The following is a 25,746-nucleotide window of genomic DNA, read 5'->3' as shown; positions in this document are numbered from 1 at the left end:
CTGCAGAGGATAAGTTCATTAGAGTTATCAGCCTCAGAAATTGCAGCCCAAATAAATGCTTCACAGAGTTCAAGTAACAGACACATCTCAACATCAACTGTTCAGAGGAGACTGCGTGAATCAGGCCTTCATGGTCGAATTGCTGCAAATAAATCACTACTAAAGGACACCAATAAGAAGAAGAGACTAGCTTGGGCCAAGAAACACGAGCAATGGACATTAGACAGGTGGAAATCTGTCCTTTGGTCTGATGAGTCCAAATTTGAGATTTTTGGTTCCAACCTCCGTGTCTTTGTGAGACGCAGAGTAGGTGAACGGATGATCTCTGCATGTGAGGTTCCCACCATGAAGCATGGAGGAGGAGGTGTGATGGTGTGAGTGTGCTTTGCTGGTGACACTGTCAGTGATTTATTTAGAATTCAAGGCACACTTAACCAGCATGGCTAACACAGCATTCTGCAGCGATACGCCATCCCATCTGGTTTGTGCTTAGTGGGACTATCATTTGTTTTTCAACAGGACAATGACCCAACACACCTCCAGGCTGTGTAAGGGCTATTTGACCAAGAAGGAGAGTGATGGCGTGCTGCATCAGATGACCTGGCCTCCACAATCACCCGACCTCAACCTAATTGAGATGGTTTGGGATGAGTTGGACCGCAGAGTGAAGGAAAAGCAGACAACAAGTGCTCAGCATATGTGGGAACTCCTTCAAGACTAATGGAAAAGCATTCCAGGAGTGTGCATAGCTGTCATCAAGGCAAAGGGTGGCTACTTTGAAGAATCTAAAATCTAAAATATATTTTGATTTGTTTAACACTTTTTTGGTTACTACATGATTCCATATGCGTTATTTCATAGTTTTTATGTTGTCACTATTATTCTACAATGTAGAAAATAGTAAAAATAAAGAAAAACCCTGGAATGAATAGGTGTGTCCAAACTTTTGACTGGTACTGTATATTTTCTTTGTACACACTCACCCCCTGTGTTGTGTCCTGCAGGTTCTGGCTAGCTGTCCAGGAGGTGAAGAAGAGGCCCATCCGGGAGGTCCCGACCCGGGTTCAGGAGATCTGGCAGGAGTTCCTGGCCTCTGGAGCTCCCAGTGCCATCAACGTTGACTCTAAGAGCTACGACAAGACCACCCAGAATGTCAAGGACCCTGGACGCTATGCCTTTGAGGACGCACAGGTAACACTGTAATAAAATGTTAGTGAACTTTAGGGTAAACATAGGCATGTTACTGGCTTATGCATCAGCTGGATAAGCTACTGTACAGTTCAGTACATTCATCTGTACAGACAAATTCTGGAACGTTGAATCGTATCAAGGGTTCTTACAACGTGACCATCACTGTGGTTGAACCATTTCCTTATGGTTGACAGGATCACATCTTCAAGCTGATGAAGAGTGACTCCTACAGCCGCTTCATCCGTTCCAGTGCCTATCAGGAGCTGCTACAGGCCAAGAAGAAGGTAAGGTCTTCAAAGCCTTAACCTCCCAGGCTGTCTGCCCTGCTCTTTTCTGCCTGGGGCCTGGAACAATGATATTGGTGCCCCCAGCAGTGAAGGAATAACTAGCAGCATTTTCACATGCCAAGAAAATGCCTCATAAGGTGTCTGACCTGTAAGGATGGTTGTGATGATGGGGAAATTCAAATTATAGTTCCTTCATGATATTCTATGATTGCTAAATGTGGCTTATCAACCTGGTCTCAGAGCAAAGCGTATTATATTTTAAAATAATCTTTGCCACTCCATTTAGTATGATATGTTACTTTACTTTAGGTTACATTACATTGGCCTACCAATGGAATAGAGGTCATACAATATAATACGAATTGTAGGATGTATAGTATTCTATGTCTTGACCCGTTTAGTATGATGTATTACGTTTGACTGCTTTAGTATGATATATTACTTTAGACTTCTTTAGTATGATATATTACGTTCGACTGCCTTAGTATGATATATTACTATCGACTTCTTTAGTATGATATATTACATTCGACTGCTTTAGTATGATATATTACATTTGACCGCTTTAGTATGATCTGCTACGTTAGGTTAGGGGTTAAGGTTAGGGTTAAGTTTAGGATTAAGAGTTAGGTTAAAGGGTTAAGGTTAGGGTTAGTGGAAGGGTTAGCTAACATGCTAAGTAGTTTTAAATAGCTAAAAAGTACTAAGTAGTTGCAAAGTGCTAAAATGCTAAAGTTGTCCATGATGTGATTCAAACACACAACCTTTAAGTTGCTAGTCGTTTGCATATATGTGACCGACCGCCTTCATTCGGTCTTATGTAGCAAAATTTGAAATTGTGTTTTTTACATTGGATAAAAGTAGAGACACAGAGCTACAAAATGGTACAGTATATAATACACTGCATTTAAGGGAACAATGGGAAAGTAATTCTGCTTTGAAAGTTGATAAACTTGTAATCTCACTTTTGAGAAAATGGCCTTTGAATGTTTTGGTACCTACTGCTCTTCTTTGTCTACACTCATTCAGCATCGTTCACACCCACTTTAGCTCAACCCATCTCGTTTCGCTCTTGGAGCGTTCAGAGCGCACACTTGACGCTCTGGCCGATGAGTAGGGTTGATCAGAGCGTTCTGAACTCACAACTGCAGTCAAGCACCCAAGCTAACTGGCTAACATTGGCTAGCTTGCTAGCTACTTCCAGACACAAAATTGGGATTATGGTTCATTGTTTACCTCTGGATAACATGAAAACAGCCTAACCAGCTCTGCTAGGCTGAGTAAAATAGTCAGTGGGGTGATCTCTCAAATGAGAGAACACCCCACTGACCATTTATTCAAATGAGAGAACACCCCACTGACCATTTTACTCAAGTGAGATAACACCCCAATGACCATTTTACTTGCCCTAGCAGAGCTGGTTAGGCTGTTTTCATGTTATCCAGTGCGTTGGTGACTGTAACTGTGCTGCTGGCAACAATTTAATTATGCTTTTTTGCCGACGTTTACTGACCCCGGCCATATTGGATAAAGTAATCCTTCTACCCCCCCCAAAAAAAATAATAAATAAATAAATAAAATAAAATATAAAAAAAATATATATATATAAAAAAATATTTGTAAAGTGGTTATCCCACTGGCTATAGGGTGAATGCACCAATTTGTAAGTCGCTCTGGATAAGAGCGTCTGCTAAATGACGTAAATGTAAATGTAAATGTATATTCAACGGGTGTTGTACGTCCGTAAATTCATCAGTTATTCTGCGCTCTGGCATACTCAGACTGAATTTACGAACGCACCCGAAATGGTTACTTGCATAGTGGAGTCTTTTGTTAAGACATGTAGCTAGCTAGCTAGGTAAACATTAGGCTCTAACTAGCCAAGCAACTGGCTCTGAGATATGAATAATAAGATCATACATGTAATGTTAGCTAGCGAGCCTGCCAGCTAACGTTAGCTAGCTAGTTAAACAATGAACCATAATCCCAACTCATGACTTTACTACCCTGCATGAATCTGCAGGTAGCTAACCAACCAGGTTCAATGTTAGCTAGCTCACATTAGGCTCTAACTAGCCAAGCAACTGGCTCTGAGATACGAATAATAAGATCATACACCAGAAAGTGGAGAGCAACACTCATGCAGCTCCACTACATGATACATTATTTAAAAAGCCGTGTTAGACAGGATTACTTACACATACTGACCAGCTCAAATAGACAGAAGCGTGCTATATGGCAGACCAATCCTAACTCCTCTCTCGGCATGTCCAGCCCACTCATTATCTCAGCCAATCATGGCTAGTGGGAAGGTTGCTGTCTTTTTCTGTGTTTTAACCAACTAGGCTCGTAATTATTTTTTTTATTTGTATTTACAGATGGCATACAAGTTTGTTATTAAGGCACATGAAAGTTCACATGTTCCAGAAGGCATTTCTGCCAAAAAACGCATTTTGATTAAAAACAAAGTTTACGTTCAAATGGCTCTCCTGTGAAGTAGTGACCCTCGACATATGCCTAGTTTCCTGAAACGAGTCACATATAAGCCTACCCATCCACCCTGACCAACCACCCTCCTTTCGTTTTTGCTTTAAGTAACCTACTGTCAACCCAAAAGTAACAGATCATACTAATTTGAGTATCCCGGATTAAGGTAGGTCAATGTAATGTTACCTAACGTAACGTAACATATCATACTAAAATGGAGTGACACGGATTTTAGTAAAATATTATACGTTTTGCTCTGAGACCAGGCTGGGCTTATGGTTTGTGTTATGTTAAGTCTCTTTGTATAATTCTCATCGTAAATACATTAGCATATCCTTATATTCGCTATTATTTTTCAAAGGGCCTCTCCTCACAGATTAGTTTGTTTCCCATTCCTTCACTTTTCAGTTTCAGCTCTGTCTATCTTTTCTGGCTTTCCTTTTCTTTTGGTTTCTTTTCACATAATTTTTTGGTTAATTAGGGAGGCATTCAGGACCGCAGAACTTCATTTGAGAAATTCACTCAAAATGTGGTAAGAGGACATGGCTTTTTCTGGTCAACCAACGGGGCTGTTCAGATAAAGCTTGTCCACTGCTTTATCACTCCCTCCTTCCCTACTTCACCTATGGGCCCTTTCATGGACATGGACATAATGACGTTTCATGGACATCTTTTTCAGGACCTTGTCAATATGAACCTCTAATTTCCTTCCCTTTGTACTTTCATGTTGAAATTATATCGGCAAGTATGCTTTTCTAAGGCCTAGATTCAATCAGGTCAACAAGAAAGTGTAGGCTATTTAGAAATAATGATGCTCAAATTGAAAATCATTAAACTAAATAATGAGGATTTCTATCAGCCTAATCAAGGTGTAAATTACATTTCACATTCCATTGTTTGAACTTGTAACCAAGGCTGCCCAATGGCAACGTCCGCTTTAGGTATAATGCCGGGAGCTGCTAGTGAGCTCTAAAGCAGTTCCATCTCCGACATTACATTTACGTCATCATATCCAGAGCGTCTTACAGGAGCAATTAGAGTTAAGTGCCTTGCTCAAGGGCACATCGACAGATTTTTCACCTAGTCAGCTCAGGGATTAGAACCAGCGACCTTTTGGTTACAGACACAACGCTCTTAACCACTAAGCTACCTGCCGACACCATCAAAACATCAGCTATGTGGATGTCGGCTAAAGCGGATCTGATTGAATCGGGCCCTAAGAGTATTGTGTTTCATTTGAGAAATGTGCCTATATATTTCATGATTAACTGATTAATCAGATATTTAGAAATGAAAACAATATTTTTGCAACAATGGTAATTAGACATTCACCATTACATTTCAAGAGCTAGATGCAATTGGAGCACAAGTACAGTGAGGGGAAAAAGTATTTGATCCCCTGCTGATTTTGTACGTTTGCCCACTGACAAAGACATGCTCAGTCTATAATTTGAATGGTAGGTTTATTGGAACAGTGAGAGACATAATAACAACAAAAAAATCCAGAAAAATGCATGTCAAAAGTGTTATAAATTGATTTGCATTTTAATGAGGGAAATAAGTATTTGACCCCCTCTCAATCAGAAAGATTTCTGGCTCCCAGGTGTCTTTTATACAGGTAACGAGCTGAGATTAGGAGCACACTCTTAAAGGGAGGGCTCCTAATCTCAGCTTGTTACCTGTATAAAAGACACCTGTCCACAGAAGCAATCAATCAATCAGATTACAAACTCTCCACCATGGCCAAGACCAAAGAGCTCTCCGAGGATGTCAGGGACAAGATTGTAGACCTACACAAGGCTGGAATGGGCTACAAGACCATCGCCAAGCAGCTTGGTGAGAAGGTGACAACAGTTGGTGCGATTATTCGCAAATGGAAGAAACACAAAAGAACTGTCAATCTCCCTCGGCCTGGGGCTCCATGCAAGATCTCACCTCGTGGAGTTGCAATGATCATGAGAACGGTGAGGAATCAGCCCAGAACTACATGGGAGGATCTTGTCAATGATCTCAAGGCAGCTGGGACCATAGTCACAAAGAAAACAATTGGTAACACACTACGCCGTGAAGGACTGAAATCCTGCAGCGCCCGCAAGGCCCCCCTGCTCAAGAAAGCACATACAGTGGGGAAAAAAAGTATTTAGTCAGCCACCAATTGTGCAAGTTCTCCCACTTAAAAAGATGAGAGAGGCCTGTAATTTTCATCATAGGTACACGTCAACTATGACAGACAAATAGAGAATTTTTTTTCCAGAAAATCACATTGTAGGATTTTTAATGAATTTATTTGCTAATTATGGTGGAAAATAAGTATTTGGTCAATAACAAAAGTTTCTCAATACTTTGTTATATACCCTTTGTTGGCAATGACACAGGTCAAACGTTTTCTGTAAGTCTTCACAAGGTTTTCACACACTGTTGCTGGTATTTTGGCCCATTCCTCCATGCAGATCTCCTCTAGAGCAGTGATGTTTTGGGGCTGTCGCTGGGCAACACGGACTTTCAACTCCCTCCAAAGATTTTCTATGGGGTTGAGATCTGGAGACTGGCTAAGCCACTCCAGGACCTTGAAATGCTTCTTACGAAGCCACTCCTTCGTTGCCCGGGCGGTGTGTTTGGGATCATTGTCATGCTGAACGACCCAGCCACGTTTCATCTTCAATGCCCTTGCTGATGGAAGGAGGTTTTCACTCAAAATCGCACGATACATGGCCCCATTCATTCTTTCCTTTACACGGATCAGTCGTCCTGGTCCCTTTGCAGAAAAACAGCCCCAAAGCATGATGTTTCCACCCCCATGCTTCACAGTAGGTATGGTGTTCTTTGGATGCAACTCAGCATTCTTTGTCCTCCAAACACGACGAGTTGAGTTTTTTCCAAAAAGTTCTATTTTGGTTTCATCTGACCATATGACATTCTCCCAATCCTCTTCTGGATCATCCAAATGCACTCTAGCAAACTTCAGACGGGCCTGGACATGTACTGGCTTAAGCAGGGGGACACGTCTGGCACTGCAGGATTTGAGTCCCTGGCGGCGTAGTGTGTTACTGATGGTAGGCTTTGTTACTTTGGTCCCAGCTCTCTGCAGGTCATTCACTAGGTCCCCCCGTGTGGTTCTGGGATTTTTGCTCACCGTTTTTGTGATCATTTTGACCCCATGGGGTGAGATCTTGCGTGGAGCCCCTGATCGAGGGAGATTATCAGTGGTCTTGTATGTCTTCCATTTCCTAATAATTGCTCCCACAGTTGATTTCTTCAAACCAAGCTGCTTACCTATTGCAGATTCAGTCTTCCCAGCCTGGTGCAGGTCTACAATTTTGTTTCTGGTGTCCTTTGACAGCTCTTTGGTCTTGGCCATTGTGGAGTTTGGAGTGTGACTGTTTGAGGTTGTGGACAGGTGTCTTTTATACTGATAACAAGTTCAAACAGGTGCCATTAATACAGGTAACGAGTGGAGGACGGAGGAGCCTCTTAAAGAAGAAGTTACAGGTCTGTGAGAGCCAGAAATCTTGCTTGTTTGTAGGTGACCAAATACTTATTTTCCACCATAATTAGCAAATAAATTCATTAAAAATCCTACAATGTGATTTTCTGGAAAAAAAATTCTCTATTTGTCTGTCATAGTTGACGTGTACCTATGATGAAAATTACAGGCCTCTCTCATCTTTTTAAGTGGGAGAACTTGCACAATTGGTGGCTGACTAAATACTTTTTTCCCCCACTGTATACAGGCCCATCTGAAGTTTGCAAATGAACATCTGAATGATTCAGAGGAGAACTGGGTGAAAGTGTTGTGGTCAGATGAGACCAAAATGGAGCTCTTTGGCATCAACTCAACTCGCCGTGTTTGAAGGAGGAGGAATGCTGCCTATGACCCCAAGAACACCATCCCCACCGTCAAACATGGAGGTGGAAACATTATACTTTGGGGGTGTTTTTCTGCTAAGGGGACAGGACAAATTCACCGCATCAAAGGGACGATGGACGGGGCCATGTACCGTCAAATATTGGGTGAGAACCTCCTTCCCTCAGCCAGGGCATTGAAAATGAATCGTGGATGGGTATTCCAGCATGACAATGACCCAAAACACACGGCCAAGGCAACAAAGGAGTGGCTCAAGAAGAAGCACATTAAGGTCCTGGAGTGGCCTAACCAGTCTCCAGACCTTAATCCCATAGAACATCTGTGGATGGAGCTGAAGGTTCGAGTTGCCAAACGTCAGCCTCGAAACCTTAATGACTTGGAGAAGATATGCAAAGAGGAGTGGAACAAAATCCCTCCTGAGATTTGTGCAAACCTGGTGGCCAACTACAAGAAATGTCTGACCTCTGTGATTGCCAACAAGGGTTTTGCCACCAAGTACTAAGTCATGTTTTGCAGAGGGGTCAAATACTTGTTTTCCTCATTAAAATGCAAATCAATTTATAACATTTTTGACATGCGTTTTTCTGGATTTTTTTGTTGTTATTCTGTCTCTCACTATTCAAATAAACCTACCATTAAAATGATAGACTGATCATTTCTTTTTCAGTGGGCAAACGTACAAAATCAGCAGGGGATCAAATACTTTTTTCCCTCACTGTATATCTGGACATTATGGGTTGGCTGACAACGTCACAAAAATGATGCGCGCACATCGATGTGGCCGGAAGGCGTGCTTTGATTTGATTCTGAACGGTCAGATACCTAGCAAGAATTACAAGAAGCTGCCATGTGGGGTATCATAGGTGGCTCGTTTCAGCTCGTATCTTGTTATTGATACCATGTCTTGTTTTGAGGTATTTTGACTGATGTCATGTCAAATCAAAATCAAATCAAATCAAATTTTATTGGTCACATACACGTGTTTAGCAGATGTTATTGCGGGTGTAGCGAATTGTTTGTGTTTTTAGCTCCGACAGTGCAGTAATATCTAACAAGTAATATCTAACAATTTCACAACATATACCCAATACACACAAATCTAAGTAAAGCAATGGGATTAAGAATATATAAATAAATATATGGATGAGCAATGTCTATGTCACGGTTGAGTGTAGATGTGGTGTGGAATCAAGCGCAGGACACACAGAGGCTTCGTACTGACGTCTTTAGTGAAGACAAAAAGAACAAGCCAAACACGGCTAAATACAACCTGGCAGGCAAGCGAACTTTACGCACACCGGTAATGTACATACAAAAGGCACACAAAGTGCGGAACTCTCTACTACACAGAACAGAGAGAAAAAACGAACTAGCATCCCACAGTGACAACGAACAATACACACAACACATGACAAAAACCCAAGAGAACTTATAGGACGCATAATTAACACTAACCAGGAACAGGTGTAACAAAACAGACAAAACCAAACAAACATCGAAACATAGAACGGTGGCAGCTAGTACTCCGGAGACGACGACCGCCGAAGCCTGCCCGAACAAGGAGAAGGAGCAGACTCGGCCGAAACCATGACAGTACCCCCCCCTTGACGCGCGGCTCCAACCGTGCCCCGTGTAATGACTCCGTCATAGTCGCAATCAGAGGGAGTGGATAACTATATTTCACCGTAATCTGATTGAGCCGCGGTAATCAATACACGGGCCAAACCTCCATCCTTTTTCTTCACAAAAAAGAAGCTCGAGGACGCAGGGGAAGTGGAGGGCCGTATGTATCCCTGTCTCAGAGACTCGGCAATGTATGTCTCCATCGCCCTCTTCTCCTCTTGTGACAAAGGATACACATGGCTCCGCGGGAGCACAGCTCCTGCCTGGAGGTCTATCGCACAATCCCCCTGTCTATGAGGTGGCAATCGCGCCACCCTCGCCTTGCTAAACACGAGTGCTAAATCCTCATACTCGGGGGGAACATGCATTGCGGGCATTTGGTTTGGACTCTCCACCGAGGTCGCCCCTACGGAAACACCCAGACATAGCCCCACACACTGGGCAGACCACCCCTTAAGAGCCTTCTCTCGCCACGAAATGGTAGGATCATGAGTAATCAACCAGGGAAGCCCCAGCACCACCGGATACGCAGGAGAGTCGATCAGGTATAGCTGAATCGTCTCCTCATGACCCCCCTGCGTCTCCATCCTAAGTGGCACTGTGACCTCCCTAATCAACCCGGATCCTAACGGACGGCTATCTAGGGCATGTACAGGGAAGGGATTATTAACCGGAAGGAGAGGGATCCCTAACTCTATACAAAATTTACGATCTACAAAATTCCCAGCTGTGCCTGAATCTACTAGCGCCTTATGCTGGGAACGAGGTGCAACCTGTGGAAAACAAACAGGTATGGTTATGTGCACGACAGAAAGCTCTGGGTAAGTGGGGCGCCTACTCACCTGGGAGGACTCCCCAATGTGTGGCCTGCCGTCTCGTCCTCCAGGAGACCCTCCCCAGCATCTAGCCGCGGTGTGCCCTCCACGGCCACAGTTGGTGCAGGGGACGGCCCCCCTCGGGCTCCTTCTCCTCCGTTCTCTAGCGCCAGCACCCCCGAGCTCCATAGGACTCGGCTCGGAGGTGCTGGAGGGTGGAATGGGCGACCCCCACCCAGGACGTCCGCGGGTGGTGAGCAGGGTGTCTAGCCGAATGGCCATGTCAACCAATTGGTCAAACGTAAGAGTGGTGTCCCTGCACGCCAACTCTCTACGGACGTCCTCCCGGAGGCTGCAGCGGAAGTGATCTATGAGGGCCCGCTCATTCCACCCTGCATCTGCCGCTAGAGTCCGGAACTCCAGTGCAAACTCTTGAGCGCTCCTCATCCCCTGCCGGAGGTAGAATAGACGCTCCCCCGCCGCCTTCCCCTCAGGTGGATGGTCGAACACTGCCCGGAAGCGGCGGGAGAACTCCGCATAGGTGATCGTTGCGGCGTCTATCCTCCTCCATTCGGCGTTGGCCCACTCCAACGCCTTGCCGGTGAGACAGGAGATGAGGGCGGAAACGCTCTCGTGTCCCGAGGGCGCCGGGTGTACGGTGGCGAGGTAGAGTTCGACTTGCAACAGGAAACCCTGACACCCGGCAGCGGTGCCGTCGTACGCCCTCGGGAGCGAGAGCCGAATCCCACTGGGTTCCGGAAGTTGGACAGGTGGACTGACCGATGGTGATGGTGTGGTAGGTGGGGGCGTGGGTACCCCGCTGGTCTCCCATCGATGGAGGGTGTTCATCACCCTATCCAGAGCGTGCCCGATCTGGTTGATCCTGTCCTCCTGTCCACGAAGGCGCTCCTCAATAATCTCGGTAGGTGCGGCTGCTCCTGCTGATTCCATAGTGAATGGTGTGTAATTCTGTCACGGTTGAGTGTAGATGTGGTGTGGAATCAAGCGCAGGACACACAGAGGCTTCGTACTGACGTCTTTAGTGAAGACAAAAAGAACAAGCCAAACACGGCTAAATACAACCTGGCAGGCAAGCGAACTTTACGCACACCGGTAATGTACATACAAAAGGCACACAAAGTGCGGAACTCTCTACTACACAGAACAGAGAGAAAAAACGAACTAGCATCCCACAGTGACAACGAACAATTACACACAACACATGACAAAAACCCAAGAGAACTTATAGGACGCATAATTAACACTAACCAGGAACAGGTGTAACAAAACAGACAAAACCAAACAAACATCGAAACATAGAACGGTGGCAGCTAGTACTCCGGAGAGCCTGCCCGAACAAGGAGAAGGAGCAGCCTCGGCCGAAACCGTGACAGTCTATGCTAATATGGCAAAAATGCGCTAGCTAACTAACCAACAACTGTAACAATGTATTTGAGAGACAACAAGTGCTCATTGTGCAAATGTATTTGTTTTCAATAAACATTTGGAGATTAAACATAGTTTACATGTTGTCAACAGTCTAAACCAACCCCGTCTGTTTTGTCCCATAGTTGCACACATGTCAGTTTTGTTGCTAAACAACCAACCCGTCAATTTTTGTGAAATCATGTTTTAGTGTAGTTTGCTACAGAATGCTGCATTTGATGAGTTAACTCCTCTGAGAGTTAGATAAGTCAGCTGAGCTGTTACAGGACAGAGCCATGTGACCTCTCCTGCATGTCTCACATTTTGGCCACTGAAACCAACCTGCCAAAATGTCCTCCCTCATTCTGTGTTCTCTCCTTGTCCCCACAGAAAAGTAAGAACTTGTTTTGAAGGATTTTGCTTCCAGGTAATAATGCCAAAGCTCAGTGCTGAGTGTTACAGTAAATTGCATGTGGTTGCTCACCTCACTGACTGTCATCCTGTGTTTTCCCTCACATTAGTGCATTAAGAAAGCTCTTGATAGCTCTTGATGTAAACTGTATTAATTGAATTAACTTTACTCAGATTCAGGAACATACAGCATGTCTGACATATCACACAATAACACAGTATGATGCAATATCAAGTTGTACACTTGACGCCCATAGGATGTCAGTATAACCCAGACATTACCTCACACACACTTCCATATTCCATACTGGTAGAATTCTCACACCCTCTGCTTACATACAGTATGACTTTTCCACACGCTAGATTACAGGATGGTGTTAGGATGGATATAAGATTACAGTAGACAATGTATCTTATTCTCTCTCATTCTCTTTATCTTTCTACATCCCTATTCTCCTCTTCTACTGACAGGGGAAATCCCTTACATCAAAGAGGCTGACCAGTCTTGTGCCATCATGCTAAAACATAGCCACTCTCGGATATAGAGGAGGACCATATAATTTCTACGTCATCGCCGTCTGCTTTCCACTCAGACGATGAGCTGGACAATACATCAGATGTTGCATGTCCAAGGAGAATACTTGTTATTTCTTTTACCTGATCTATGTCTACTATTGGAAAGGAGAGGCATATGGGGACTTTTACAGATATTGAGGCCGGATAATGCCTTTACAGAAAGTCAGTGTCCAGTTACTTCCACCATATCTGATGGACAAGCATGTCCCTCTCTAGCTGAGCTAATAATGTCCGAAATAAAACATTTGCTTAACTGTACAATCTATTCAAAATATCATCATTATACAGTACTCGATCTGTAATCACAGATACTTTGGTCACTCTAAGGGAAGTGTTGTGGGGTATGCATACATATAAATTATTATGTTCATTTTGCATTGATTTATTGCACTACAATAATTAGCACAGTTTTCATTACACTTGTAAAGTCATATTCGAGCTGTAAGAAAAGGTGTTTTCTGTCTTATGTAAAACTTAATTATTTGTTACTCTCTCCTGCATTTATTTTTATACCATATTTAAAGACACTTAAAAATGTATTAAAGTTGTCCCTTTATCTGTTTTTACTGTCCTGGAAATGAATCAATACATTTTGTACTGGCCAGCAAGGAGTAGATGGACATACTGATCTGGGGTCATTGTAATAGATCATGATTATTCTCACTCTGCTCTGTCTGCTGAGGGGACAGACTGTCATCTGCAGTTTTAGTTGTTGCAGCTAGATGGTGGTAGATTTAACAGAGCAGTAGCTCGTTTTCTATTCTTTTACCATAACTTAAGGGAATACGTTTCATGTTTACAACAAATAATGCTTTGCTTGTTAATTTGTTCAAATGTGTTATTTGTCACCAATTTAGAAATGTCTTATGCTGTACAAAAAGTACCACAAAAGGTAAGGCTTAATTCTAATACCACTATCAGAGTTTCACAAACCATTACCTTTAGGCCACTCAGTATATTTAAGCCATGAGAAACCATGACTAAAGACATTAGTCAAAGTATGGACAAAGACTGAGGCCTGAATTCCGCTGCTGTAGTGTCATGCCATTCTCTACTGGTATGATGAAATAGTTATTGTTTGGAAAGTCTGAATTTGTTAGTTTCTTTGTTGACGGTTCAGATCTTTGATGGTGAATGACAGACAGTGTTTTTTGTCTCAGTTCCAGTGGTCAGAAATCAGAACCACACACAAAAGCATAATTGTCTTACTTCTGTATGTCTAAACCAAAGGAATGGGAATGGCAATTTCAAAGGGTCCTGTCGACATATGAGTAGGCAGGAGTAAGAATGATTGATGTGATTTCACACACCCATATTTTGGAAAAAGGACCAATGTGTTGTGGTCATGCGTCTCAAAGTGGCACTGGAACACCCCTAATCATTGAACCCACCTCATGTTCAGGTGAGAAGAAAGGTCGATAGATTGAAAGAGAGAGAGAGAGATAAGTATGAAAGTGACGTGGAGACAAAGGATAAGCCAGGGAGGAAATTGCGTGAAGGGGGCGATAGTGGGAGAGCAAGAGGGATTTGGGGTATCACACTAAGAGAGGGAGTAATAGAGTAAAGAAAGGAAGTGGGAGGGAGAGAGCAAAAGACTGACAGGGGATTCCAAGACTGGAGAGTGAGTACGTTTGTGGAAAGAGGAGGGAGGATAAGTATTGAGAAAAAGAGGAAGGGAAGGGAGAGAGGTGAGGCTTGGTTTGATTCATGTTGTGATCAGAGCCAATAGAAAGCCCCCGTCTATGTCTAGGAGGAAGCAGAAGTGAGAGTCCAAACCCAGCGGGAGACACACAGACGCACAGACACAGAACTAGGATACACAGACACAGAAACCCATTGGCATCGAAAGAAAGATTACAGAGAAAGGAAAAATATATTATTACATATATTATTAGATAATATATATTTGAGATAGATATGAAATGGACATGGATTATTAATAAACTCAAAAATACAGACTCAGTGGAGAGAAACAGGACCACAGACCTTGGGACACTCAACTGACAGTCCACCTCAGCAACCACGGTTGTTCCCATGGAAACCAACACCAGGATTCACTCTCCAGGACCGGTAAGGGTGGACAGCTACCCCTAACAGAGACAGGATTACCCCACTGTCCCGGGACACTCTGGCAAGAGGTACTGTCACTGTCTTCCTCCTTCAGGTCATGCAGTGGTTCTCGGTGGCTAATCAGTTATTCAGGCTGGAAAGAGACAAGTATAGAGGGTGAGATTCAATCACAGGAAGCATTTTCCTGAGAGTTAATGGGAGTGAGGGTGATTGCTGATTTGGCTAACAAATGAAAGACTATTAGTGAGCAATGATTTGATGTGGGTAGGTGTGAGAGGTGTGGGAGCATTAAGATGAGAATGTAACTTTGTGTCAGAGTGTAAATCCATCAGTGTGCATGTGCTTATTAGAGAGACTGTGAATATATGAGAGACATATTAATTACATGTGTGAGGTGGTGAACGTTGTGTGAGCAGCGAGCATGGCTTCTGATCTGACTCACTGACTGCTCCACCTTGCACTGATGGCTCGGATTCCTGTGTGGCACGCTTGGTAGAGCATGGCGCTTGAAATGCCAGGGTAGTGGGTTTGATTCCCACGGGGGACCAGTACCACAAAGTATGAAAATGTATGTACGAATTACTGTAAGTCTGCTAAATGACTAAAATATAAATTCCAAAGACGATTTTTAGACAGGACACACATCTTTGTCCTGATATAAACTCTTCCCCACGCTCTTATTATTTTCAATTTAATCCAACAAGCTCTTTGTTAATTAAGCAATAATGCACAAGAGGCAGTGCTGTAACATGAATGCAGTCACAGGTAAATGGCGTTGTTCTGCCTGACGCGATATTCATGATACAGCACTGCCTATTGTGCCTTATTGCTTAATTCATTCATGATACAGCACTGCCTGGCGTGCCTTATTGCTTTTATACAACTGTTACCAACATATAATAATATAATAATATGCCATTTAGCAGACGCTTTTATCCAAAGCGATTTACAGTCATGTGCGCATACATGTTTACGTATATAAAAATAACAATGAATTACATATTTTCATTAAAACATTATTTGGATAAGTAAATCCATACAATTTCATTCTTCCACCAGAAGATATAGTTGTATCTTGTTGTTAGTTATTTTGGTCATGTTGCTACAAATGATTTTTGCATAGTTGCTATGCAAAAGGGCCGGTCATCAGTTCTAAACAAAATGGTTGCTATGCAGGCTGGAAACGTTCTTGTCACGTGTTAGCAGCGAGCCAACTTCACCTAACTCAGTCACGTCAAACATTGAACCTGGAGTGATAGTACACTAATGTTAGCTTCATTTTGTTTGTTTGAGCATTTTTTCTATTGACATTTACTTGGATATGTCCATGATAATGACATTGATGCGTGATTTCACCTGGCTCAGAAGAAGTTGTCTCGTCTAGTCTGGGCACTGTTCACTCTATGTATTGTAGTTACAGAGATCGAAATTCAATAGAGAAATATTGTTTCCGAGGTTGGACAGGCAGACAGCAAGTATTGTATTAACCCCGCTGTACCAAACTAAATGCTACGATGCAGGCAAGGTGAAATAATGTGCGAGTTGAGATACATTCAAGAAATGATTCGGATGGCAACGTGAACATGATATTCTTATGAAGGAGCAGTGATACTTTTCAGATGGAACTGTTAGCAGCCATAGTGTGCCTGTGACGGCCAATACAGCATGGTTTGGAACGCTGCTTGTCCAATCAGTTTCCAGGATCCACTGCCCGAGTGGCGCAGTGGTCTAAGGCACTGCATCGCAGTGCTAGCTGTGCCACTAGAGATCCTGGTTTGAATCCAGGCTCTGTCGTAGCCGGCCGCGACCGGGAGATCCATGGGGCGGCGCACAATTGGCCCAGCGTCGTCCAGGGTAGGGGAGGGAATGGCCGGCAGGGATGTAGCTCAGTTGGTAGAGCATGGTGTTTGCAACGCCAGGGTTGTGGGTTCGATTCCCACGGGGGGCCAGTATGAAAAAAATAAAAATGTATTCACTAACTGTAAGTCGCTCTGGATAAGAGCGTCTGCTAAATGACTAAAATGTAAAATGCATATTAAATATTAATTTCCAAACTGTGTGTTTGTAATATTTAAACAATGCATTGCCTTCCTGGAGTAGAGCAAATGATTCTCACTGAATCTCCCAAGTTTAATTTATTCAAATACCACCCTCTGTAGACTAGTAATCAGTATATGTTTTTCTCACATGCAGTGGAGGCTGCTTAAGGGAGGACGGCTCATAATAATGTCTGGAACGGAGCAAATGGAATGGCATCAAAACGTGTTTGAGATGTATTTGATACCATTCCACAGATTCCACTCCAGCCATTACCATGAGCCCATCCTCCCCAATTAAGGTGCCACCAACCTCCTGTGCTCCCTTGACAGATTTAAGTTATCCAAACAGACACTGGTAGGGACTGTACAGGCCTGTCGTTATGTGTTCAGCTCCAGTTTAGGGTTGGTTATGTTATGCCGTGATTAACTCCCTCTAGGTGGGGAACACCCTGTCAATGATATTGTAGCGATCCTCGCTATATGAGCTACATTACAATTCCCACAAAGTGGGTTAAAACCTATTGGTGTGACGCGTTGGGTGTTTTTTTTTTTCACGCCAGCGCCCCGGGTTCACTTCTCTGCCCCGCCATTCACTACAATATGTTGCTCTCATTCTGTGTGTTTGTGTGAGTGTACTGTACAGTGCAGGGTAAATATTTCCACCAATACTGAGGGGGGTGGAGACCAAAGTGCCTCTCCTAACTGTAGTAGACCAGTAGAGCATCTCTCAGCTGGTAGAAATTATGAAGACGGATTGTGGTGACAAATGGCTGTCCAAACAGCTCAGGGCCCCCTTGTGGCATGTTGGCATTCGACACATTCACCACAAGTTCCTCAAAATGGACGTTTTCACTGTTAATGAACCGGAAGAGGCCAGTTTGTGGAAATACAAGGCACAAATGAAGATTATGACATGCTTGCCCCTAATGTAATTGTTTTCTGTGTGTGAGCTTTGGCCTGTTGAATTGAATACAATACAGTTATCTGTCTATGAAACTTCCTGGTGCACCTAGCTATAATTATTGTCTGGCACAGGCTTTGTTTTGGCCTGTCTTTTTAGGCCTGTTCTTGTCATTGGTAGCAGTTTAGTTCAGGGCCCATGTGTAAGGTACTGCTTTGAATTTATTGACAGAATAGTTAGCGGATTGGATTATTGAAGGACCCTTGACCTGACATGGTTGATCTGCTCCAATAAAGGAACTGGGTACTGTGGTGCAGACGGAATGTCCATCCAAGTGTAGCTGCCCACTGGAGTCAATAAAGCTCAAGTTGCCATTGGCAATTCTTACTCTGGGAGATGGCTATCCCAGTTTTGTTTTTGGAGTCCAGTATTTGTAGACCCGTGGACTGAGACGGTTCATTCAAGCGTATAGACCCTGGTATTTGTAATTGTGATATAAGATGCAGTGGCCCTGTTTGTGGACAGATAGCGTGGTCCAGTTCAGCTCTGTCTCACTGATAATACAAAAGCAACAGTCTCCCTCCGGCTCAGTCTCCATGATGATTAGTGAGAGAGAGAGAGAGAGAGAGAGTCAGGGGGGTTGATGAGGGAGGTTGCAAGTACTAAAGTCAGGGCTAAATAGTGTGTTTTGTTTTCCAACAGTCTCTCTGTACACTATCATTAACCCCCCTACTTCCACCCCAACTTCCAAACCACAATTTGTCTTGCTGGGAGAATGAAGACGATAGCTGGCAGGGTCGGCTGTATCATACATAGCCAAAGTTTGGAAGTGGGAGAGGGACTGAAGCAGTGACTGTATAACATATGTCATCTGCTGTGTACACAGTCAGGATATCCCTCCAACCCCCAGGGCCTTGTAACTCACCAGACCTGGGATAGTCTTAATTAATGAAGGGGATATAGAGAGACAACACTGTGTTGGACTGAGTTCATACATTATATGATCAGTATTCACCGGATATTTTTAGGGACAAATTGCATTTGTTTAACTGGTAAATAAATGATTGAATGATGGATGGGGGTCATGACAATGAGATGCAGTGGGGACAGAAGGAAACATCATGATTAGGTTTGACACTGTGTGGTCGAGTGTGTATGTAGGAGGTTTGTTTTCATGCTAGAGTTGAGCCAGAAATCTCTTATGACATCAATGCACAAATTACGTTTAAAAAAGCGTTCTTCTCTGGATGACACTGAAGAGGTGAGGTTCGACTTCCCTTGTCCTTTTCATGACCACCGTCATCCACAGTACACCTTTCATTCAGTCTTCTCTAAACCCGCCACTACCATCCTGGTTCCTGGGTATGCTGTACCTAGCCCTCCACCAGCCTCATGGTTCCTGGGTATACTGTAACTGTGCAGAGCACATGCCCCTTTGCCCTGCCAGTGTCCAAAGTGCCCTTTTTGTTGGTGGTATAATTTCCCCAAATAATTGTTTTGTATAATTGTTTTTGTCATTGTTGTTCGGAACCCACTGCCAGCAAATCGTCATGAAGTATCCTAACATGCATAGCTTGAGAGATGCGGTCACCGGTCGAGTGTGTGTAGCAAGCTACCTAGAATAAATATCAACACAGTACTGCCACCCCACATGAATAAATACTTCAGTATACTTAAGCAATAAGGCACAAGGGGGTGTGGTATATGGCACGACGCAATGCAGAGTGCCTGGATACAGCCCTTAGCCGTGGTATATTGGCCATATACCACAAACCCAGAGGTGCCTTACTGCTATTATAAACTGGTTACAAACGTAATTAGAACAGTACAAATAAAAGTTGTCATACCCGTGGTATATGGCTTCCAGCCAATCAGCATTCAGGGCTTGAACCACCCAGTTTATAGTATGGTATAAATACTATAGTATTCACTGTAGTGTTTTTTGCTGACTTTACAGTTAACTATAGTATACATACTGCAGTAAAAGAAAACTGTAGTATATACTATAGTATTTAATGTAGGGTTTTTGCAGATTGTAGTATACTGTAGTAATTACTGTAGTGTTTTTGCGGACTGTAGTATACTGTGGTGTTTTTGCGGACATCACTGTAGAATTTATTATAGTGTTTTTGTTTGATTATCTTTCACATAGAAGTGGAGCCTTTGTCCTCCAGGAAACCTACTGGAGAAATACTAAACATGCACATTTTCCATAACCTGTAGGTAGGTCTGAACTTCTGTCTGGTGCTTCTGCTCTTTTCTACAATCTGTATGGAACACAATATATGGTCTATACTTGGCATGTAGGTTTCTCACTTATGGGTGGCACAAATTGTGATATGGGGGAGGGGAATGGGCAGGGTATATGCAAATTATACTGTAGTATTTATTATAGTTAGAAAAGTGTAGTCTTTTTGCGAACATTAGTGTAGTCTTTACTACATTGCTTTTTATTTACTATAGTATTCTACAACATTTTATAGTAAGTACTACACATGATCAGGGGATACTACAGTGTGTAGTATAGTATATTACAGTTTTCTATAGTAAGTACTGTAGTATACTACAGTAAACTGTAGTATTTTGTCATGTGGGACAGCAGCATAACAATTTATTAACACTTGATTTAGCCTACATGTAACGTAGATGCAGGGAGTCAGGAAGCAGGTGCAGTTAGTGAGTTTAATAACAACGAACATGGGACGATACAAAACTAGAGAAGTATCTGACATAGAAAAAAACAATTCTACCTGATGACTGATAACAAAAGAGTGCTATATAAAGGGTATGTAATCAAGGGAGTAATGAAGTCCAGGTGTGACTGATGATGAGACCCATGTGTGCGTAATGATGGTTGCCAGGACCGGTGGTTAGTAGACCGGTGACGTCGAGCACCGGAGCGGGGGAGGACATGACAGTACACCCCCCGACGTGCTCACTCCAGCCGCAGGACGACAACGGCCAGTAGAATGGCCCCGGGAGTGAGGACAACGAAGGTGGAAATCTCGGATGATGTTGGGTTCTAGAATGTAGTCCACCGGAACCAAACACCGCTCCTCTGGACCGTACCCCTCCCAGTCCACCAGGTACTGGAGCCAACCCCCACGACGTCGGGAGTCCAGGAGTGATCTGACTGTACAGGCGGGGCTCACCTTGATGTCCAAGGGAGGTGGAGGGGTGTCGTGGGGGACGGCATCAGCCAGGGGACCAGCAACCACCGGCCTGAGGAGGGAAACATGAAAAGATGGTGAGATCCGATAGTTGGTGGGGAGTTGTAATCTGTAAATTACCTCGTTGACCCTCCGGAGGACCTTGAACGGCCCCATAAACCGGGGACTCAGCTTCTTACAGGGCAGATGGAGCGGGAGGTTCCTGGTGGAGAGCCAGACGCGATCACCAGGATGGAACACGGGAGCCTGCTCTTTCTGGCGGCGGACGGCGTGCTGGAGTCTCACGTGGGCATCGTTCCATACCTCTTCTGCGCGCCTGAACCACTCGTCCACCGCAGGAGCTTCAGTCTGGCTCGGAGTCCACGGAACAATGGCTGGCTGATAACCCAGAACACACCGGAGTCAGCATGGTGGAGGAGTGTCACAATGAATTCTAGGCGTATTCAGCCCAAGGAAGGAATCGGGCCCACTCCCCCTGCCGGTCCTGGCAGTGGCTCCTCAGGAACCTCCTCAGCTCCTGGTTCATCCTCTCCACCTGCCCGTTAGACTGAGGCTGGTACCCGGAAGTGAGACTGACCGTGACCCCCAGCTTCTCCATGAAAGCCTTCCATAAACATGATGTGAATTGGGTCCCACGATCGGAGACGATATCCTCCGAAAAGCCATAGTGCTGGAAGACTTGCTGGAACAGTGCCTCAGTGACCTGGATAGCGCTAGGGAGACCAGAGAGAAGGATGAAACGGCATGATTTAAAGAATCTGTCCACTTTCACCAAAATGTGGTAAAACCATCAGAAGAGGGGAGATCAGTGACAAAGTCAATGGACAGATGAGACCAGGGATGCTGAGGCACGGGAAGGGGAAGGAGTTTCCCTGTTGGAGCGTTCTGGGGGGATTTGGATTGGGCACACACGAAACAGGAGTTGACATAACAAGTGACGTTCTGCACCAAGGTAGGAAACCAATACTTTCCACAGATGGACTGAATGGTGCTGGTGATACCTGGATGTCCAGTGATGACAGCTGTGCGCGCCCAGTTCAATAGCCGATCCCTTATCCCCGTGGGAACGTAGGTGTGCTCAGGAGGACAGGTCGCAGGTGCGGGTTCCCTCTCCAGGGCCTGGCGAATGTCCACATCTATGTCCAAGAGCACAGGGGCTATGACTCGAGAGGGCGGTATTTGTGGGTGCACTCAAGACAGGAACCTCTCCCGAATCGTAGAGACGGGACAGGGCATTGGCTTTGATGTTTTTTTTTACCTGGGCGATATGTCAGCGTGAAATTGAATCTGGTGAAGAAAAGTTCCCACCTGGCTTGGCGCGGGTTCAGTCGCCTCGCTGTCCGAATGTAGTCCAGGTTCCGATGGTCAGAAATGGGTCCTGGGCGCCCTCCAGCCAGTGTCTCCACTCCTCTAATGCCAACTTCACCGCCAGGAGCTCCCGATCGCCAACATCATAGTTCCTCTCTGCAGGAGACAGCTTTGTTTAGTAATATGCACATGGATACAATTTCTGTGGATTACCTTGATGTTAGGACAGGACAGCCCCCACACCTACTTCTGAAGCATCCACCTCCACCACGAAGGGTAGCGTAGGATCTGGAAGTTTAAGCATCTTTATGCGTAAAGATGGGTTGCCAGGACCGGTGGTTAGTAGACTGGTGATGTCGAACGCCGGAGCGGGAGTGGACGTGACACTACATCATCATCAATATTCGGTCTGATTACAAATCACAAATCAGTAAAATAAATCGAGCTAGCTATCTAACAGATTTACATCAATCATCAACATCATTGCTTAGCTGATAGCCCACCCTCTTTTCCCGATGTGAATAATTGATTTAGGAGGCACTGTAACTAGCTTGCTTACAATTTGTGATGATGAGTGAGAGTGTTGTTGCAGAAATAAATAGGCCTATGCTCAAAATTTGTTCGCTTCAGAGGCATTTGGTATGTTATGGTATGCATTTCCTGATACTGTACCTAGCCCTCCACCAGCCTCATGGTTACTGGCTATACTGTTCCATACTTAATTACTCTCTGGTCAGAGACCCAGTAGACACATCTGCTCAATAGATTACTGTGAACATTAGGACATTGAGACTGAGAGAGATTAACAGGGCAGAGCGCCATGACCCAGGGTCAAGTGCAGAAACTAAACAGAGACAGAAACCCAAAGTGGATTATGATAAAGTCATTGTCCCCCGTCAAAACGTGTTCAAGTCCAGGAAATGGAGAAGGGATGTAAAAGTCTTATAGGGAATAGAAGGGGCCAATGACCTTGGGGCGTTTTGGTCCACATTCAGAATTCTTACTTTATACGCAATTCAAGAACAACATCTGTTGCAAAGATTCTTGAGTGATTGACAAATTGTACTTGCATTAACATTCACAATTATGTACAGATACAAACATACCAGTAATCCTCTGAGTCCCAACAAAGGTATTCAACTTAAAGCATACTTTTCTCAGCACAAATCAGAACGACAAATTCTAAAGAACTTTTCGGATGACATTGTGAATTGTGTGTGTGTGTGCGTGTGTTTACGGAGGGTTTCATCTCAGTCTCACATCTGTCAGTTGGCATTGTGGAGAGAGACAGAGGCTTGCTAGGTCACTCAGTTCATTGTGCTCTATAGGGCTTGGTCACAGAGTGGGGATGGGGACCCACAGGGTACTGTTCTCCTCCCCTAATAACATTAAGATGGGCCTGCTAATGCATGTTTACATATCTGCGGCATAGTTCATGACTAGAGTAAGCAACACCTAATTAGTTTATTAATAAAGCCTAATTATTTTACCCTGTGTTTATTTTTGGAGTTCTGTAGCTGAGAAGAAAGCAAATAGAAGTAATGACAGAGCCATTGACAAATGGAGTTGCAGATGTAAATGATAGATTGATTTCCTCAATGATGCCTGAAAGGCCAGACTGAAAAGGGCACGTTCACACACATACATAGGCTAAACACCAAAGCATACACACACTGACGGAGTGCTATTATACAGGAATAGTTTATGGATTGATAGATACCTGGTAGACCTAACCTCGCTACATTCTTAAACCAATAGATACTACTCACGGTACATTCACTGCTTATACTGTAAAGGTACAAGGCTCAATCCTGGTTTAGTAGCATTGTTACTAACCTTTCTGTCTTCTCTTTCCCAGAATGTTTTGGAGAATCACTCTCCCGGTCCTACTGGCTGGGGTGCTCTGCGTAGCCACAGAAACAAGGAAGCCCCGCCCCCAAGGCTCCATCCCCTCACCTTTCAAGACCAAAGGAAACCTGTCAGATCGTCAGCGCCTGTTGCCGCGGAAACCCGAAGTCCTTTCGTCAAGTCGGGAGGCCCTGGTGGTCACAGAGCGCCGGTACCTCCGACGTGACTGGTGCAAGACGCAACCCCTCCGCCAGACGGTGAGCGAAGATGGCTGCCAAAGTCGTACGGTGGTCAACCGCTTCTGCTACGGCCAGTGTAACTCCTTCTACATCCCCCGCCTCATGGGCCCTAGCTCAAATCGAGGCCCAGGGTCCGGCCGGAAAAACCACAATAAGGCCCAGGAGCCCTTCCAGTCCTGTTCCTTCTGCAGGCCGCACCGCGTTACCCAGCTCACTGTTCAGCTGGACTGTCCGGGTCTGCAACCCACCTTCCGCCATCGCAAAGTACAGCGTGTCAAACAGTGTCGCTGTATGTCGGTGGACGTGAGTGGTAACGGGAAACTGTGAGGAGTTCTTTGGAACCATACCATGACAGTCACCATGGACACTAATGTGACAATGAAAGTTAACATGAACATGAATAGCGTAGACATGACAGGGGACAAGCTAATACTTCTCCCTTATATTGGATTATTCTGCATCATCACTTTGATTGGTCACACAAAATGAACCATACAGGTACTGATAGTACAGAGTGGCCCAGCTATAAGACCTTTGATTATATGGACAGCTATGGTGAAACTACAATGTGCAGACATAAATGGATGCGTAGCACAACACCAACTGAAGCACGGACGTTTCAGTTCAACACAGTCAATCATATAAAACAACTGGGTCCTTCGACTCTCTAGAAGGTCATACAGGTTGTGATATTACCTTACCTAGGGCCATGGACTGATGGCCCCTTTCAGCTGGCCGTTGGCTCTAGAAGGGACATACATATAAAACCATAAACACAGCACCAAGTTCTAGACTGAAAGTGGAGCTCTTAAGCTGTCATGTTGTACTGTGTTTACCTGGGGGAACTATCCAGCCAACAAGGGTACAGACTGAGAGAAAGCCCCCTAGCCTGTCTAAGTATCTGCCTTTGGATTCAAGAGCCGTCTGTAAAATAATTCACACAAACATCAAGCTAGCCATTAAATAAATTATATTATTATGTATAACTGTGGTACTATATATATATATATAAGTATATGTCAAAAGATAAGACACTATAAATATACATAAAATCTATTTCATGTGAAACATCTGTGTGATCTGAATGCAAACAATGTTGTGGCGTTGAAGGAAATGGTTGACTAACGATGGTTGATAAGAACAGGCTCAAGAACTATTCAGATAAAGACTTTCAAACTGATTTATATTAAATAAATAGTGTTTTATCAGGAACAAAGGAGTTATTGGACATGGGGACAGTCACCGACAGCTCTACAAGGCTCCAACAAAACATAGATCAGGAGAGCAATTCAAACATACAAATCAAACAGGATATGTCACATACAGATTGCATATCATTTTACATGTAACGTAGATACAAAAAATTGCAAAATTATTTTACATCAGTATTACTCACTGTATAATATTATTTCAATATGTATAGTGCCTTCAGAAAGTATTTACAACCCTTGACTTTTTCCACATTTTGTTGTGTTACAGCCTTAATTTAAA

General features: G+C 44.0%; 2 protein-coding genes across 4 annotated transcripts in view; both read left to right on the top strand.

Annotated features, from left to right (window-relative positions):
- Positions 1-13,198, top strand: part of LOC121571436 (regulator of G-protein signaling 7) — a 133,150-nt gene extending 119,952 nt beyond the window's left edge. Inside the window, exons 15-18 of one of the 2 annotated variants that reach the window (XM_041882899.2) lie at positions 1,005-1,191; positions 1,386-1,475; positions 12,084-12,120; positions 12,572-13,198. In XM_041882899.2, coding sequence (XP_041738833.1) covers positions 1,005-1,191; positions 1,386-1,475; positions 12,084-12,104 — 298 coding nt within the window. In that variant the 3' untranslated portion in view covers positions 12,105-12,120; positions 12,572-13,198. The remainder of the gene's footprint in view (positions 1-1,004; positions 1,192-1,385; positions 1,476-12,083; positions 12,121-12,571) is intronic. The other variant, XM_041882890.1, reaches the window with a different exon arrangement.
- On the top strand, positions 1,392-25,726 carry LOC121571448 (gremlin-2). Of its 2 annotated transcripts, none has more exons than XM_041882919.1 (2): positions 1,392-1,475; positions 24,027-25,726. In XM_041882919.1, exon 2 carries the CDS (start codon positions 24,028-24,030, stop codon positions 24,580-24,582), a length of 555 nt encoding a protein of 184 aa, XP_041738853.1. In that variant the 5' UTR covers positions 1,392-1,475; position 24,027; the 3' UTR covers positions 24,583-25,726. The 2 variants fall into 2 exon arrangements, with proteins under 2 accessions (XP_041738853.1, XP_041738844.1); XM_041882910.1 differs by lacking the exon at positions 1,392-1,475 and adding an exon at positions 13,333-14,818.
- The last annotated feature ends 20 nt before the right edge of the window (positions 25,727-25,746 follow it).

This window comes from Coregonus clupeaformis, chromosome 1 (genome assembly GCF_020615455.1).
Source record: "Coregonus clupeaformis isolate EN_2021a chromosome 1, ASM2061545v1, whole genome shotgun sequence".
Lineage (NCBI taxonomy): Eukaryota > Metazoa > Chordata > Actinopteri > Salmoniformes > Salmonidae > Coregonus > Coregonus clupeaformis.
Note: the sequence above shows the minus strand (reverse complement) of the source record. Positions and strands in the feature narration are given on the sequence as shown.